At 37.4% G+C, this 16,218-nt stretch overlaps 1 protein-coding gene across 2 annotated transcripts in view; it reads left to right on the top strand.

Moving 5' to 3' along the window:
• MTHFD2L (methylenetetrahydrofolate dehydrogenase (NADP+ dependent) 2 like) overlaps positions 1-16,218 on the top strand; it is a 148,022-nt gene that overhangs the window by 13,182 nt on the left and 118,622 nt on the right. For both annotated transcript variants that reach the window (XM_058722284.1, XM_058722283.1), the window contains exons 2-3: positions 4,106-4,290; positions 5,312-5,434. In XM_058722284.1, coding sequence (XP_058578267.1) covers positions 4,106-4,290; positions 5,312-5,434 — 308 coding nt within the window. The remainder of the gene's footprint in view (positions 1-4,105; positions 4,291-5,311; positions 5,435-16,218) is intronic.

Raw genomic sequence — 16,218 nt, 5'->3', positions numbered from 1 at the left:
ATTAATCAGAATTAAGAGACACCTTAACCCATCTGTATAATATGACAGCTCTGGCCCCCAGATATGCCCTTTCCCTCTGTTTTTCACACATGATATAAATATTCGCCTTTTAAAAAAACTTGCTTATTATGTCTTCTTCAACTGGATTGTAGTTCCCATAAAAGTGGGCAGTTTGTTTTGTACACTGTTATTTATATTTCCAGTGTCTAGAATAGTGCCTGGCAGATATAAGGTTTTCAGTGTGTATTTATTAAGTCAATAAACATTGGGCTTGTAAGTGAGGCGTTTTAACCAAGGAAGTGGCATGATTAGATTTGGAAAATCACTCTGGCTGAGGTGCAGATGATGGATGGCAGAGATTGACTTGAGCCAGGGAAACTCTTAGGAGCTGTGGGCTTCTATGGCTGAAATTCACACTATTATTGATATTTAACATGTTTCAACAGTATGCGTGCTGAAAAGTCTCATTTGTTTTTGCACTGAGCTAGATAATGTGTGTGTTTACCAGTTCTTCCAGCATATAGGCTGAGAGGGGCATCCTTCCTTTGAGTCTCCACTAATTCCAGGTTGCCTCATTTATCCTTATATCATATCTCCCACAAATCCAGGCTTGCCCAGGCTCTGCAGGGATTGAGGGAACCAATAGGCGGAGCCAGCTGCTACCGAAAAATCCTCAAAGTTCCTTTTATAATTGGGTGGCAGTCTTCTGAGTATTTACCCATAAATACCAACTAGACCAGGCTATAACATGTCAGCTATAGTTAGCAAACTCACTTAGCACATCTGTGCTGTAAAGTAAGCCCTGTCTTCTCTCAGACCCCAACATGGTGCAGTCAAGTTTAATCTGTATATAGATTGTCTGTCTTTGGAAGTCATGAGTCCATTTATGCCACGGTCAACTCTGACACTCTCAGAGTCACACAGCTTTGTAATATCTAAGCCTTAATTATCGTGGATTATGTTCAGTGACTGCCAGTTTCACGGTAACCTATGAACAAATCGTTGTAACAGAGAATCAACTAATAAAACATGTCAGCAGCAGCAGTTTCTATTCATATACTATAAAATGTAACATAGGGCTCAGGTGATTTTGTAATTTAAAATACAAATGCATGTTCTTTGTTACAAGAGTGAATTCTAGTGTATCAGCAGATAAGCTTAGGTATTTTACCCTAAGTGAATATGTTGGCACAGTTTAATTTATGGAAAGTATTTATTGATTTATTTATTGACTTATTATTTTTATGACTCTTAGAAATGAGTCATTCTGGGATTACTGCAGCCTTTAGTATTTTATAATAGAAGAGTTCCTCGTTCTCTTAGAATTAAAAGATCACTTAAATGAATTAATAAAAAATGAGCACTAGAAGTTCATAGTAAATAGTGAAAAAAGTTTGTTACCTAATCTTGAAAGATAACATTTAAACTCAGAAGTAAGTATGTTATCTTAACTTCATTTAAACTTGATCTTAAACTTTAACAGAATAAAAGCCCCAGGACCAGATGGCTTCATGGGTGAAATTTACCAAACATTTAAGGAAGAAATAATACCAATTCTGCAGAAACTCTTCTGGAAATTTGAAGAGGACGAGATATATCCTAACTCATTCTATAAAGGCAGCATCACCCTGATACCAAAATCATACAAAGACCTTACAAGAAAAGAAAACTATAAATAAATACCTGTCATGCGCATAGAAGCAAAAAATTTAACAAAATTTTAGATAAAATCCTGAATATCTGGAAAGGATAAGCACATCGTGACCAAGTGAGGCTTATCCCAGGAATGCAAGATTGGCTTAACATTTGAAAATCAATCAATATAATTCATCATATTAACAGACTAAAACCAAAAAAAAAAAAAAAAAAGAAATCATGTGGTCATATGATTATCTCTATACACACACATTAAAAATACTTTGACAATATCCTGATATAAATAAAGTTCCATCAAACTAAGAGTAAAACTAAATCACAGAACTAAATGTATAACCTGAACACATAAAACTAGAAGGAAACGTTGAAGAAAACCTTTGTGACCTTAAGTTAGGCAAAAATTTCTTATATGCCTCACCATAAAAGGAAAAGGAAAATTGATGGAAATACATCAAAACTGAGAGCTGATCTTCCAAAGACACAGTTAAGAGAATGAAAAGGCAAAGCACAAAGTAGGAGAAAATATTTCAAATCACTTTTCTGATAAAGGACTTGGATATACCTGCTGTATGACCCAGCCATTCTACTCCTAGGTATTTGCTCATTGTGCATACAATGACTTATACATGAATGTCTATAACAGCTTTGTTTGCCATGAGTAAAAGCTGGAAACAACCCAAATATCCATCAATAATTGGATGGATAAACAAATTTTGGTATATCCATACAATGGAAAACTACTCAACAATAAAAAGAAATGAACTATGGATACATGCAACAACATGAATGAATCTTAATTATGCTGAGTGAGAGTAGCTGGATAAAAAAGAGTATGTTGTGCATGATTCCATTTGTACAAAATTTGTGATGATACAAACTAAGATATAGTGACAAGAAGCAGACCAGTGGTTGCCTGTTGATTGAGGAGGGACATGGCCAGGACAGGGGGAACGGTGAGATTTAGAAAAGAGTACCAGAATTCTTACAGGGGTTTCATTTGCTTGATCATGGTGATAGTTTCCTAGGTATATACATATATTACAACATCAAATTGCACACTTTAAATATGTACAATATATTTTATGTCAGTTATACTTCTTTATTATTTTTAAAATATATTTATTTATTTTGAGAGGGAGAGAGAGCAGGGAAAGGGCAGAGAGAGAGAGAGAGAGAGAGAGAGAGAGAGAGAATCCCAAGTAGCCTCCACGCTGCTCGTGCAGAGCCAATGCAGGGCTCGAACCCATGAACCATGAGATCATGACGTGAGTGTAACCAAGAGTCATATGCCTAACTGACTGAGCCACCCAGGCGTCCCTGTCAGTTATACTTCAATACAGCTATTATAAAATTAGAACAGTGGAGCAAGACTGATCAATAAATTTGCCATGATTTTCCTTGTCTTGAAAGCTATCAAGTTTTTGGTGAAACGTAGACAAGTCAGAATCAAAAGTTGAGTTTACTTACAGCTATAAAGTCTGGTTGTAATTGTATTCTCTAGTCTGTTTACTTGCTCAATTAATTGTTTACCTATGGTAATGATTATTTTTAAAATATCCCTTTGTATTGAATTGAGCAGGTAGTTTTCGAACATGGTCATGCACTTGAATACCTGTGGGAACTTGTCAGACATGCAGATTTCCAGGGTATTCTCAATCATGGGTTGGGGAATCTGCAACCTGAGCAAGCTTCCCAGGCAACTTTGGTGTATGTTATCCATAGATCACATTGCAGCATCACTTCTTAATAGAACAATGTTCACGTCAAAATGGTGCAAACTTGGATAGACGCTTTGGACCACTGGTGCCCGATTGAAAAGGAGTATTCTTGATCTAGTTCATTGTCCCCCTGCCCCCCCTTCCCCCGTATATATATGTCCTCTTAGAAAGGACAGTTGACTTATTTGAAAGGGGCAGGAAATTTGCATTTTTTTGTGTGTTGGTTGATATTCATGTTGCCTGCTCTCGTTAGAAAATAAAAAGTGTACAGGTACTAGAAAGAATTCAGGTGATGTAAGGTTTCCTTTTCTCTTTTTTCTCTTCTGCTTCTTCCCCCGCCTCCTTTTCCATTCTTCACGATATTCATTGACCTGCATTTGGGGTTTTGTGTAATAATCATGTGCTACATACCGATCTGCTTCCGCCAGGCCTTTCAATAGTGAAAGGACAGGGGGAGCAGGAAGAAAGAACCATCTTATACTTTATCAGGTACCTTAAAAAAACAAACACACAGTAAGAGCAACATTAATTCACCACTTTGAAGTTTGAGATCACGGAGAGCAAGAAAGCCTTTTCAATATATGTATTTCTTTCTGCTTTTCTGGGGGTTGATTTAAGGTTGCTCACTTGGAGAATCACAGATGTGTTGTTCACTCTTGTAACTTAAGATTATGCGGTTGAATGTTCCTTACTGTCTTTTTAGTGCTATATTTATTCTTTGTTTTCCACAGACATGATGCCATCATTATCTCAGGAACTGAAATGGCCAAACAAATCAAGAAAGAAATACAGAGAGGTGTGGAATCATGGATTTCCCTTGGGAACAGAAGACCTCACCTCAGTATCATTTTAGTGGGTGATAACCCAGCAAGCCACACGTACGTCAGGAAGAAGATCAGAGCTGCGTCCGCCGTAGGTGGGGATGCGTTTTAGTTGTTCTTGTTACTAAGTCGTGTCTTCTTGTGTTCCTTCAAAGTGCAGTAATTATCAATGAGAATTGCCAAATAAGTGCCATTTGAATAACATTTATCATTATTACCATTACTATTAGAGATGAGTTACCCAAGTTTATATTCATTTCTTAATGTTTTTCTCCAGCTTTCTTACTGAATTAATTTGATGTGATTTCAGATCCTATGGTGATATGTCAGAGGAACACTGCACATTTAAAGAGCCCATGTTTAGGGGTGCCTTGGTGGCTCGGTCAGTTGAGCGTCTGACTTTGGCTCAGGTCATGATCTCGCAGTTTGTGAATTCGAGGCCCACATCGGGCTCTGTGCCATCAGCCTGTCAGCACAGAGCCCACTCCAGATCCTCTGTCCCCCTCTGTCTGCCCCTCCCCACTGGCGCTCTCTCAAAACGAAATAAACATTAAAGGGCCCATTTTTAGGTATAGCATAGGGAATGTAGTCAGTGATATTGTAATCGCATTGTATGGTGACCGTTGTAGCTACACTTGTGATTAGCCTAGCTAGCAAAATGAACATACTTGTCGAATCACCATGTTGTATACCCGAGACTGGTGTAACATTGTGTGTCAGCTGTATTTCAATTTTTTTTTAAAAAAGGCCTATTTTTATTATACTTGCTTTAATCAGATAATAAACCTGGCCAGTTCGCTCTGCTGAACTTGGCCTAATAATGGTGGTGAGGGGTATTAACATATTTACTAGATTCATATCCCCTAACAGTAGCTTATCACAAATAAATGCAATACGATACTGGGCCAAAAATTGCGTGTGAATCATGAGAAAACATCTGTACTCTTTGAGACATCCCTTTTAGTGGTGGTTTGAACATCATTTTTGTAGAAGGTCCTTTCCTTCCAAGGAGGCAAGGCGCAGAGGAAACCTTTTACGCACCGTGTAAGACACCATTGTTGAAAAACCACATCTTTGCTGGTCAAATGACTCTCTCTATGTTTGTTGTTCTTCCAGGGATCCGTAGTGAGATCATTCTAAAACCAAAGGATGTTTCTCAGGAAGAACTTTTGGATATAACTGATCAATTGAATATGGACCCACGAGTCAGTGGTATATTGGTTCAGTTACCACTACCAGGTACCTAAGGCTCTTGTATATGTCTGCTTTGGTGAGGAAAAAGGGCGTCTTTCAACATTCTATCACGACACTGCAAGTAGTTTAGGAAATACGTTCACGAAGGGACTAGCTCTTACACTAGCAGGTAATTGTTGGCAAAGCCTGGATGACTTCTGCTTGCAATGACTGAAACTTGTAAGGGAAAAATGTAGGCAAAAATTACACGTAGTCCTTACTTTGTACAATAGCCCCAAGACCGTGACAATGACTGTGCACGCTGAAACCAGGCAAAGCAACCTTAAAAACCCAATGGGAAAAACAACAGTCATTCTCTGACCTTTATTTTTTTATTTTTTTAAACAAAAATTAAAAAAAAAAATTTTTAATGTTTACTTATTTTTGAAAGAGAAAGAGAGAGTGGGGGAGGGGTAGTGAAGGAGGGAGACACAGAATCTGAAACAGGCTCCAGGCTCTGAACTGTCAGCATAGAGCCCGACGTGGGGCTCGAACTCATGAACTGTGAGGTCATGACCTGAGCTGAAGTCAGACGCTTAACCGACTGAGCCACCCAGGCGCCCCTTAAACAAAAATTTCTTAACGTTTATTCATTTTTGAGAGACACAGAGAGACAGAGTGTGAGTGGGGGAAGGGCAGAGAGAGAGGGAGACACAGAATCTGAAGCAAGCTCCAGGATGAGCTGTCAGCACAGAGCCCGATGTGGGGCTCAAACTCATAAACCGTGAGATCATGACCTCAGCCGAAGTTGGACACTTAACCGACTGAGCCACCCAGGCACCCCTTGTTCTCTGACCTTTAAAATGTTCTCCCAAAACATTAAACACTCTCTCTCTGTGGTTCATAAACATATAGGGAAATGGAACACAAAAAAAGAGGGAAGCTAATATTTGTTCAGCACACTATAATTTAAAACATTAGAAACATCGAGAATTAAAGTGTTATTTCTTTGCAAAAAACTTGTTCAGAGGAGCTTGCACGGGAGCTTGCCTTCTCATCATGTAACTTACAATATGGAGCAAGCGTCTTTCCTGGGCCTTGGTGAATTCAACTGCATGTTCCTCTCTAAGTTTGGATCAGTTTCCATTTCGTCCTTTGTAATCATTTGCCAAGCAGTCTTCTTATGGTTCGTAGTTTTTTCACGGTTCTGAAATCTCTCTTGAGAGTTTCTTTTATGGGATGGTTTATGCTGGTGCCACTTCCTCTGGGATGTTGTCATCGTTTTGTCATAAGAACCTTCTTCATGTACGGAGACAGTCCACCTTCATTAGAGTTTCTGTGGCTGCATATCCACATTGCTGCAAAGGGCCCAGAGTCAACATTCCAGGGTCACCTCATTCCTGCACAACCCATTTCCATTCAATCAGCGTCCTACCAGAGCACTTAATCATAGCTCTTCCCTTCCTGGGGGCACAGGTTTCTGTTATTTTTGCTTTGCTGTTGCCATTTTCAGACCTTCTGTTCACATCTCATTTCACTTCCAGTGTCACCACATTTTTTTTTTTTTTTTTTTTTTTGCTACCCTGTCACCTTTACAGGTTAATTCCCTCTATTGATTATCTACTTTTGTGAAATGTCTTGTGAGTTGACCACCGGGAGACCAGGAGGAAGTATGATTTGCTGTTGATGTTTGACCTGAATAACAAATGTGCAGTGATCAATCATCAACGGACTTTTAAAATTTTTTTTAACGTTTATTCATTTTTTGAGACAGAGAGAGACAGAGCATGAACGGGGGAGGGTCAGAGAGAGGGAGACACAGAATCTGAAACAGGCTCCAGGCTCTGAGCTGTCAGCATGGAGCCCGACGTGGGGCTCGAACTCACGGACCGCGAGATCATGACCTGAGCCGAAGTCGGCCGCTTAACCGACTGAGCCACCCAGGCGCCCCTCAACAGACTTTTTTTTTTTTTTTTTTTTTTTAATGTTTATTCATTCTTGAGAGATAGAGAGACAGAGCATAGCATGAGTGGGGGAGGGACAGAGAGAGGGAGACACAGAATCCAAAGCAGGCTCCAGGCTCCAGGCTCCAAGCTGTCAGCACAGAGCCTGACGCGGGGCTCAAACCCAGAAACTGTGAGATCATGACCTGAGCCGAAGTCAGACGCCCAACCGACTGAGCCACCCAGGTGCCCCCCTCAACGGACTTTTAAAGAAGTGTCAAACGTGTTGCTCAGGGAACATGATGCTCGTCTTTATTTACATGGTGATTTGTGAACCAGAGGGCCAGCAGTTCTTACATAATTACTCACAGTTAATTTACCATGATAACTGAACTTTGAACTGTGCTATTGGACGATTGGTGCTATTTAAGTAAATTGTGGCTCTGAAATTCATGTGTATTTCAACTGAGTGAAGTGAGGACTGCCATATAGTATAGATTACAGAGGGTTTTTTTTTTAAATTTTTTTAATGTTTATTTATTTTTGAGAGAGAGAGACAGAGTGTGAGTGGGGGAGGAGCAGAGAAAGAGGGAGACACAGAATCTAAAGCAGGCTCCAGGCTGTGAGCTGTCAGCACAGAGCCTGTCGCAGGGCTCGAACCCACGAACCATGTGATCATGACCTGAGCCGGTGTCAGATGCTTAACTGACTGAGCCACCCAGGCGCCCCTAGATTATAGTAGTTTTGAGTTCTTCTATAAGTTTTGACTTGCAGAAAGTAAAAAGTGAATGGTGCTATTGCATGAGATCCTTGTATGGTATCGATTATACTTTATCCAACAATATAACTTAATTCCTTGGTATATAACTTTCGTGCTATTTAAATTGTACCAAAAATTCACATTTCTAATTCTCATACGGATTTATTAGCATTGCAAATCTGTACAAAAGAAATTGTCAGTGGGTTTAAGCCCAATTGTTTGGCTCATATTAAAAAAAAACAAAAACAAAACAAAACAAAAAAAAACCAGTCTTCTTTGTACCATAATTGCCAAGCACTCTTCTTGTGGTTTGTAGTTTTTAAAAAATTTCTCCCGGCTGTAGTTGTACTGAATTCAAATAATTATTAAAAAACACATCACAAATTTCCAAATTTACAAATCTAAAACATTAGATTTAGTTTGTTTTAAAAATTAAATGCAGGGGCGCCTGGGCATCTCAGTCAGTTGAGCATCCGACTTCTGCTCAGGTCATGATACCACGGTTCAGGAGTTCGAACCCCACTCTGCTATCAAAGCGGAGCCAGCCTGGAATTCTCTGTCCCCCTCTCTTTCTGCCCTTACCCTGCACTCACAACCTTTATCTATCTCTCTCTCTCTCTCTCAAAAATAAACAAATTAAAAAAATTAAATTCATACCTGTAGAAATTTTTACCTGTTTTGGGCAACCTTTCTCTGTTGGCGAATTTATTAGAAAATTGCCACTAGATGGCACTGTTGGTCTGTCTGTAGTAAAATTGCTTGCGTCCTGTATTCCTTCTAGAGAGTGAGAAGCACAGAACCAAAGGGACTGTGGTAATAACAAATATCTTGATGCCCTAAGAAAGAACAATTCTCTATGTTGCCGAAAAGCCAATAATATACAAAATAATAATGGCTAAAATTTATTACATTAAACATTTATTTATTATGTCTCAGGAACTTTACATTTATTGCTTCATTGAATCCTGATACTAATCCTGGGTAGTCGGAGCTCTTATTATGGACATTTCACTGGTGTTAAGATTTGAGGCACAGAAAGCTTAAGTAACTTCCCCTAAGGTCACCGGGTTGATAAGTAATTGAGCTGGGATGGAAGGAAGACTGGTTCCTCGTGCCATTACTTTTAACCATTGTGTTACCCTCACCAGCATATTGGTGGTAGCTAGTGAGTAATGTATCATACTATGTGGCAAGTATTCCTTGATACGGATAATTTTATCTACTCCTCAAAGCAGCCTTATGAGTAGGAATTGTTTTCTTTATTTTACATATGAGAAGACTCGTCTATATTACTTAACCTACGTTATACTGGGACATATGGTGTGTTGATGAATAGAAAACAATTGGTTAAAGTAGAAAATTATAGAATAATGCATATTTACCTTAAATATTGTTTTATAACATAAATCATTTAAATACTCGGTTATTCATCAGTCTTTTGATGTGGGTCCACAGATCTTTGGAACTTACTGATTGGAATTTTGAATCATCTTCTGGTATTAATAATACCTATGAATCATTGCCTCTGATTTTCAGTTTGAGGTGAAACTATCTCAGTGAAAATTCTTACTGCTTTTTAAAATAGCTCCCAGGGTGCCTGGGTGGCTCAGTTGGTTAAGCCCTTGACTCTTGATTTCGGCTCAGATCATGATCTCACTGTTTGTGGGACCAAGCCCCACATCAGGCTTCGTGCTGACGGAGTGGAGCCTGCTTGGAATTCCCCCTCCCTCTCTCTGCCTATCGCCTCCCCCAACCTATGTGCATGTATGAGCTCTCTCTCAAAATAAGTAAATAAATGTTTAAAAAAAATCTCCCAATCTTCATGATTGTCCTGTTCATATCTAAATCCTTACTAATTCATTTTAGTTCTCAAGAGCCTTTCCAGAACATTCAATTTAGTTTTTATAGAAATAACAGCTGTTTTCTTCTCACACTCTGTTGTCATTTGTTTATACTGTTTCAATTACATTACATTATTTACTGTGAAAGAACTAGCAAAAACAGATTGGGAAAGACTTGATTATCATGAAGGTCAACTGGTAGGGGCAGGCATAGTTAAACTACTTTCTGATTTGTTCTGTGAGCTCTGAGCATCAGCTTTCATGTTTTACAGAAGAAATGGAACTCTTTGTGTCATGGCAGTAGGTCGGCTATGTGGAAGTAGGTTGAGATAATGTCTCCTGTCCCGGTCTTAATAAAATTGTTAGAAGGAACCAGTGAAACAATGAGCAAATGAAAAAAATGAGGTGATTCGAGTTGATCATGCCTTGCATTTTATATCATTTGGTTAATAATTTGGATTCCAAGTTGTCTCATGATTAGAAATTGGGGATTATTATTCACAATTAGGGAAATATCTTGAGTAAAAGAAATTCTGAATTAGAATTATAATTCTGATGTTGCAGGACAAGTTTGCATGGGATGAATGAGAATGTACAAATAGTTTCCATGCCTCTCACTTAGATAAAAACCAAAGAAATGGGATAGAATTCTTCCCTATTTGATGGTAATAAGTTTGTTTCAAGCTAAACCTCTGTTTATGTTCAGGAGCTCTGCAACTTGGGTCAGGGTTGGAAGTATTCAGGATATAACCGTGTGTCCATAGTCACGCAGCCTGGCTGTTTTTCCTGTAGTTGACCCTCAAACCACAGAGAAATAAAAACAACCACATGCAATGCTTCCCTACTCCCATCCTGACTGTGATCAGAGTCTATTAGTATCAATAAGTGGTCATTTTGTCAAGCCAGAAAGATGTCTGCTATTCACATTCTATGTATTTTTTCTCCTAGTCATGTATTATTTGCTCTTAGCTTTTATTGAGTTATATCTATTAAAGCGATATTATATTAAAAGTTATGTCATTTGTAGAGTATGTATCAGCCTATAGTGTTAAAAAAAAAGGTATAATAATGATCTTTAAAAATTCGGAAGCGATTTTTTCTAACTAAAGCAAGAAAAGAGAAATTATAAAGTGCTTTATATATGGTAACTTGTATAATGCTTACAACAACTCTTACCGGTAGGTGCTATGCCTTTCAATCTGTGGTTTGTAGTGAAGGATAGTAAAAGAACTGAGTAACTTATGTGATCAGGGAGGTAGTAAGTAGCAGAACAATGCCGGCAGAAGCAATGATGTTGTCCTTTCAGCTGCCATCACTGTCCTACAATGGAGATTTCAAGGCACATACCAAGGGAGATGTTTGCTCATCTTGTGTTTTCTTGCTTTCTAAAGTCCACTTTTCATTTATTTCTAAAACAAAATGATTAGGTAGAAGGAGAAGACTTATTCCATCTTATCCATCATTTTCTAAAATCATGTTTCAGCTATTGAATGTGACATCTTTGAATATCAACATCTTCCAGTTTATGTAAGGGGATTAAAAAGATATTAGAATAAAATATTGGAATAAAGGATTGAATCTGGAGGGAATGAGTAAGAAGAGTTAAAGTCTAGTGTGTAGATTTAACAAAGATCAACTTTTCTAATAATTAGTAGGCATCAAAATGGGGAGATTGACCTAATTAATTAGCATATAGATATATGTATTTCCTAAATCTTAATTCCTCATTTGGAGAGAAAAAGTCTTTGCCATAATTGCTTTTCTTAAGAGGTTATGCAATGTATGTATGCAGAATACTTATTATTGTATTTTTCGTGTTCTTGACCAGAGTGGAAAATTTTCATCACCCTAGACTTCTTCATGGTTGTAGAACCCTTTATTCTGTTTATTTCTAAATGATTTCCAAATTTTGACTTGACCTTTGTTATAACATTTTCCCTCTTTCTCTAGGGAGAAGAAAGCCCAGTTCTGTGTTTGAGTGTTCAGAACAATTCTGCATGGAATATTTTATTAATGGAATATGGCTTTAGCCTCTGACCTCTTAACTATATTGATTATCTGTCACACATACCAGAGCTGACTTCTTTCCAACCATCAGGTCTTAGCTTAAATGCCACACTGCCTCAGAGAACCCTTCCCAACCCACATCCTCTGAAATTATTTTAATTCTGTTATTCTCTATTTCAGAGTTGCCTTTTCTGTGGCAGGAAAAGTTCTCCAATATCTACATGCTCCCATCATTTCCCAGCTTTTCAGAGCAGTTACGTTGGGGCCATGTGACTACCTTCAGCTGGATTGTGAGGGGAAGTGACTTTTGTGAGCCATTTCTTGACTGAGATGGTTAAAAGCTATTGTGCTACACCGCCCCTCCTTTTTTTTTTTTTATTGCAGTTATTATGGAAGCTAGATGTTACAGATGATTTTAAATTATAGGAGGGAGGGAAGTAGGATTCTTTTTTTTTTTAAGTTTATTTATTTATTTGGGGGAGACAGAGACAGTGCTAGTGGGGGAGGGGCAGAGAGAGAGAGGGGGAGAGAGAGAATCCTAAGGAATTTCTGTGCTGTCAGCGTAGATCCTGATGCGAGATTATGACCTGAGCTGAAACCAAGAGTCAGATGCTTAGCTGACTGAGCCACACCGGTGCCCTGGGAAGTGGGATTCTTATGGAGCTTTACATGAATAAGAATTAACTATCCTTTCATAAGTGACTCAGATTTCAGAATAAAACACACACATACATATGCACAAATTTGATGACAACTATAAACCTACACATCTAAGAAGCTCAACAAAGTCTAAGCCTATGCAATAGGAAGAAAACTATACCAAAGAACAGCATAATCAAATTGTTCAAAACCAGTGTGATAGAAAAGGTATCAAAAGTAACAAGAGAGAGAAAAATCACATTACATAGAGAGGAACACAAAGAAGGAAGCAAATTTCTTGCTGGAAACAATGTAAACTAGAAGACAAGGGAATAGCTTGGTCTTTAAAGTATTAAAAGAAAACCTGTCAATCATGAATTCTATCCTCAGTAACAATATCTTTTAAAACAAAGGCAAAACAAAGTATTTTTTCAGAAATTTAGGGAGGGGAGAACCCAGAAAGAGCTGAAAACAATCACCAGCAGACACATACTACCAAAAAATATTAAAGGAAGTCCTTCAGACAGTAGGAAATGATACCAGATGAAAATATGTATCTATCCAAAGGAATAAAGAGCCCTGGAAATGGTAGCTACATGAGTAAATATAGATGATATTGGGGCGCCTGGGTGGCGCCGTCGGTTAAGTGTCCAACTTCAGCCAGGTCACGATCTCGCGGTCCGTGAGTTCGAGCCCCGCGTCGGGCTCTGGGCTGATGGCTCGGAGCCTGGAGCCTGTTTCTGATTCTGTGTCTCCCTCTCTCTCTCTGCCCCTCCCCCGTTCATGCTCTGTCTCTCTCTGTCCCAAAAATAAATAAAAAACGTTGAAAAAAAAATTAAAAAAAAAATATAGATGATATTTTTCTTATCATTCAAATCATCTTAGAATATAATTGATGTTTAATCAAAAACAAAAACCATGGAATATGTGATTTGTAACATATATAAGTAAAATCTACAACAATAACACAAACATTGGGAGAGAAGAAATGGTATTAATGTTAGATTCTTATATGGGAAGTGATATATCACTTGAGGGTAGATTGAGATAAATTCAAGGTATATACTATAGAACCACAAGCAACCACTAAAAAATGCAATAGTTATAGCTAATAAAACAAGGAGATAAAATGGAATCACTAAAAATATTCAATTATTCCAAAGGAAGGAAGAATAAAGGGGCAAAGACAACAATGAAAACACATAGCAAGATGATAAGTTTAATGACATAATGTTGTAAATAACCCAATAAAATGTCAGAGGTTGTCAGATTGGATAAAAGAGCCAACTGTATGCTGCATACAAAAAACACACTTCAAGTATAAAGACACAGAGAAGTTACAAGCAAAACAATGGAAAAGATATGCCATGCTAACACTAATTAAAAGAAAGTTGGAGTGATTTTGTCAATATCAGGCAAAGTATATTTCAGAGCAATGAATATTACCAGGGATAAAGAAGGTCATTCCCCAGTAATAAAGGGATCTGTTTGTCAAAAGGAAATAACAGTCTTGGGGTGCCTGGGTGGCTCAGTTGGTTAAGTGGCCGACTCTTGATTTCAGTTCACGTGGTGATCTTATGGTTCTTGGGATCAAGCCCCATGTTGGGCTCTGTGCCAACAGTGGGGAGCCTGCTTGGGATTCTCTCTCTCCCTCTCTGCCCATCCCCTGCTCATGGTCTCTCTCTCTCTCTCTCTCTCTCTCTCTCTCTCTCTGTTTTTCTCTCTCTGAAAATAAGTAAACTTAAAAAACGAAATGTCTTAATCACTTATATACCTAAAAAGAAACCTTCAATAAAAACTAATAGAATTACAAGAAAAATAGACAAATCCAAAATTATCATCATACATTTTAATACCTCTCTGTCAATAATTGAAAGAACAAATAGACAGGAAATCAGTGACGATAGAGATTTGAAGTAGAGTATCATCCAATTTGACCTAATTGACATTTGTAAAACACTATCCCAGCAAACAACAGAATACACACCTTTTTTTCAAGTTTACATAGAAAATTTACCAAAAAAATAGCATATTCTAGGTCATAAAACAAATCTCAAATATAAAGGATTCATGTTGCCTAAAGTGTTTTCCTTGACCACAGTGGAATTAAATTAAAAATCACTAACAGAAAAATATCTGGAACGTTCCCAAATATTTAGAAACTAAATAACACACTTCTAAGTAACACATGCATCAGATAAGAAAATTGAAGGGAAGTTAGAACATTTTTTAACTTTTTACGAAGACACAGCATATCAAAATTTATGCTATGCTGCTAAATAGTAGTTGGGGGAAATATATAGCACTATATACCTATCTTAGAAAAGACGAAAGGTGCCAAAGCAATAATCTCAGTTTCCACCTTAACGTACTAGAAAAAAGAGCAAGTTAAAGACAAAGGAAGGACAAGAAAGAAAATAGAAAACAGAAATGATGAGGAAAATAAATGAAACACAAGCTAGTTTGATCAAGGCAAAAAAAAAAAAAAAAAAAAAGATACAAATTACCAGTATCAGGAATGAGAGGTCACATCACTATAGACTCTAAGGCTGTTAAAAGGATAAAAGGGAATATTTTGAACAACTTTATGGCAAGTCATGTGACAAGTTTGATGAAATAAATGACTTTCTTGAAAGACACATACTACCAAGGCCCATTCAAGAAGTAGATAATGTGAAGAATTCTATTAAAAAATTGATTTTGTACTTAAAATCCATTCCACAAATAAAGTTCCATGTTCAGATGGCTTTGCTGGTGAATTCTACCAAATATTTGAGGAAACAAAAAATGCTAAAAAGGAAGGAGTACTCCTGAACTCATTATATGAGGCCACCATTACCCTGATATCAAAAACCAGGCATTACAAAAGACATTACAAAGAAGGAAAACCATAGACCGGTATCTTTCATGAACATCAATGTAAAAGATATGATCAAAATCTAACAAAATCCAACAATATAGAAAAGGGATCATTCATCATGAAATAAAGGGTTTTATTCGAGGAATGCAACATTGCTTTCACATTAGAAAATCGAACGATGTATTTAATCACGTTAACAAACTAAATATGAAAAACCATATGATTAACTCATTATATACAGATAAAATAGTTGATAAGACTGTCATTGATTCCTGATAAAAAGCTGTCATATAACTAATAGTAAAGGGAATATCCTGAAGGTGATAAGGGGCACATCTGAAAAATTTACAGTCATCAGAGTTGATCATGAAAAACTGAGCATTTACCTCCTACGATCAGGAAGATGTCAAGGATGTCCACTCCTACCATGTCTATTTAACATTGTATCGGAGAGTCTAAGCAGCACCATAAGGCAAGAGAAAGAAAATAAAAAGCAGATAATATGACTGTCTATGTATAAAATCCAATGGAATCTAGAAAAAGAAAACTAATAGTGATGTGATTTTTAGCAAGATTGGAGGATACAAGATTAATTTGCAAAATGCAATTGTCATTTATTAGCATCAAAAATCAGGTATTGAAATAAAAACACTAAGATAACATCCAAAAATGAAATCTTTAGGCATAAATTTGACAAAAGATGTGAAAAATCTATACATCGAATACTGCAGAACATTCCTAAAATAAATTAAATAAAAGCTAAATAAGTGTATCAATATACAACGTCCATGTATTGGGAG

Source organism: Neofelis nebulosa, chromosome 3 (genome assembly GCF_028018385.1).
Source record: "Neofelis nebulosa isolate mNeoNeb1 chromosome 3, mNeoNeb1.pri, whole genome shotgun sequence".
Taxonomy (NCBI): Eukaryota; Metazoa; Chordata; class Mammalia; order Carnivora; family Felidae; genus Neofelis; species Neofelis nebulosa.
This window is presented reverse-complemented; position numbering and strand designations above follow the sequence as displayed.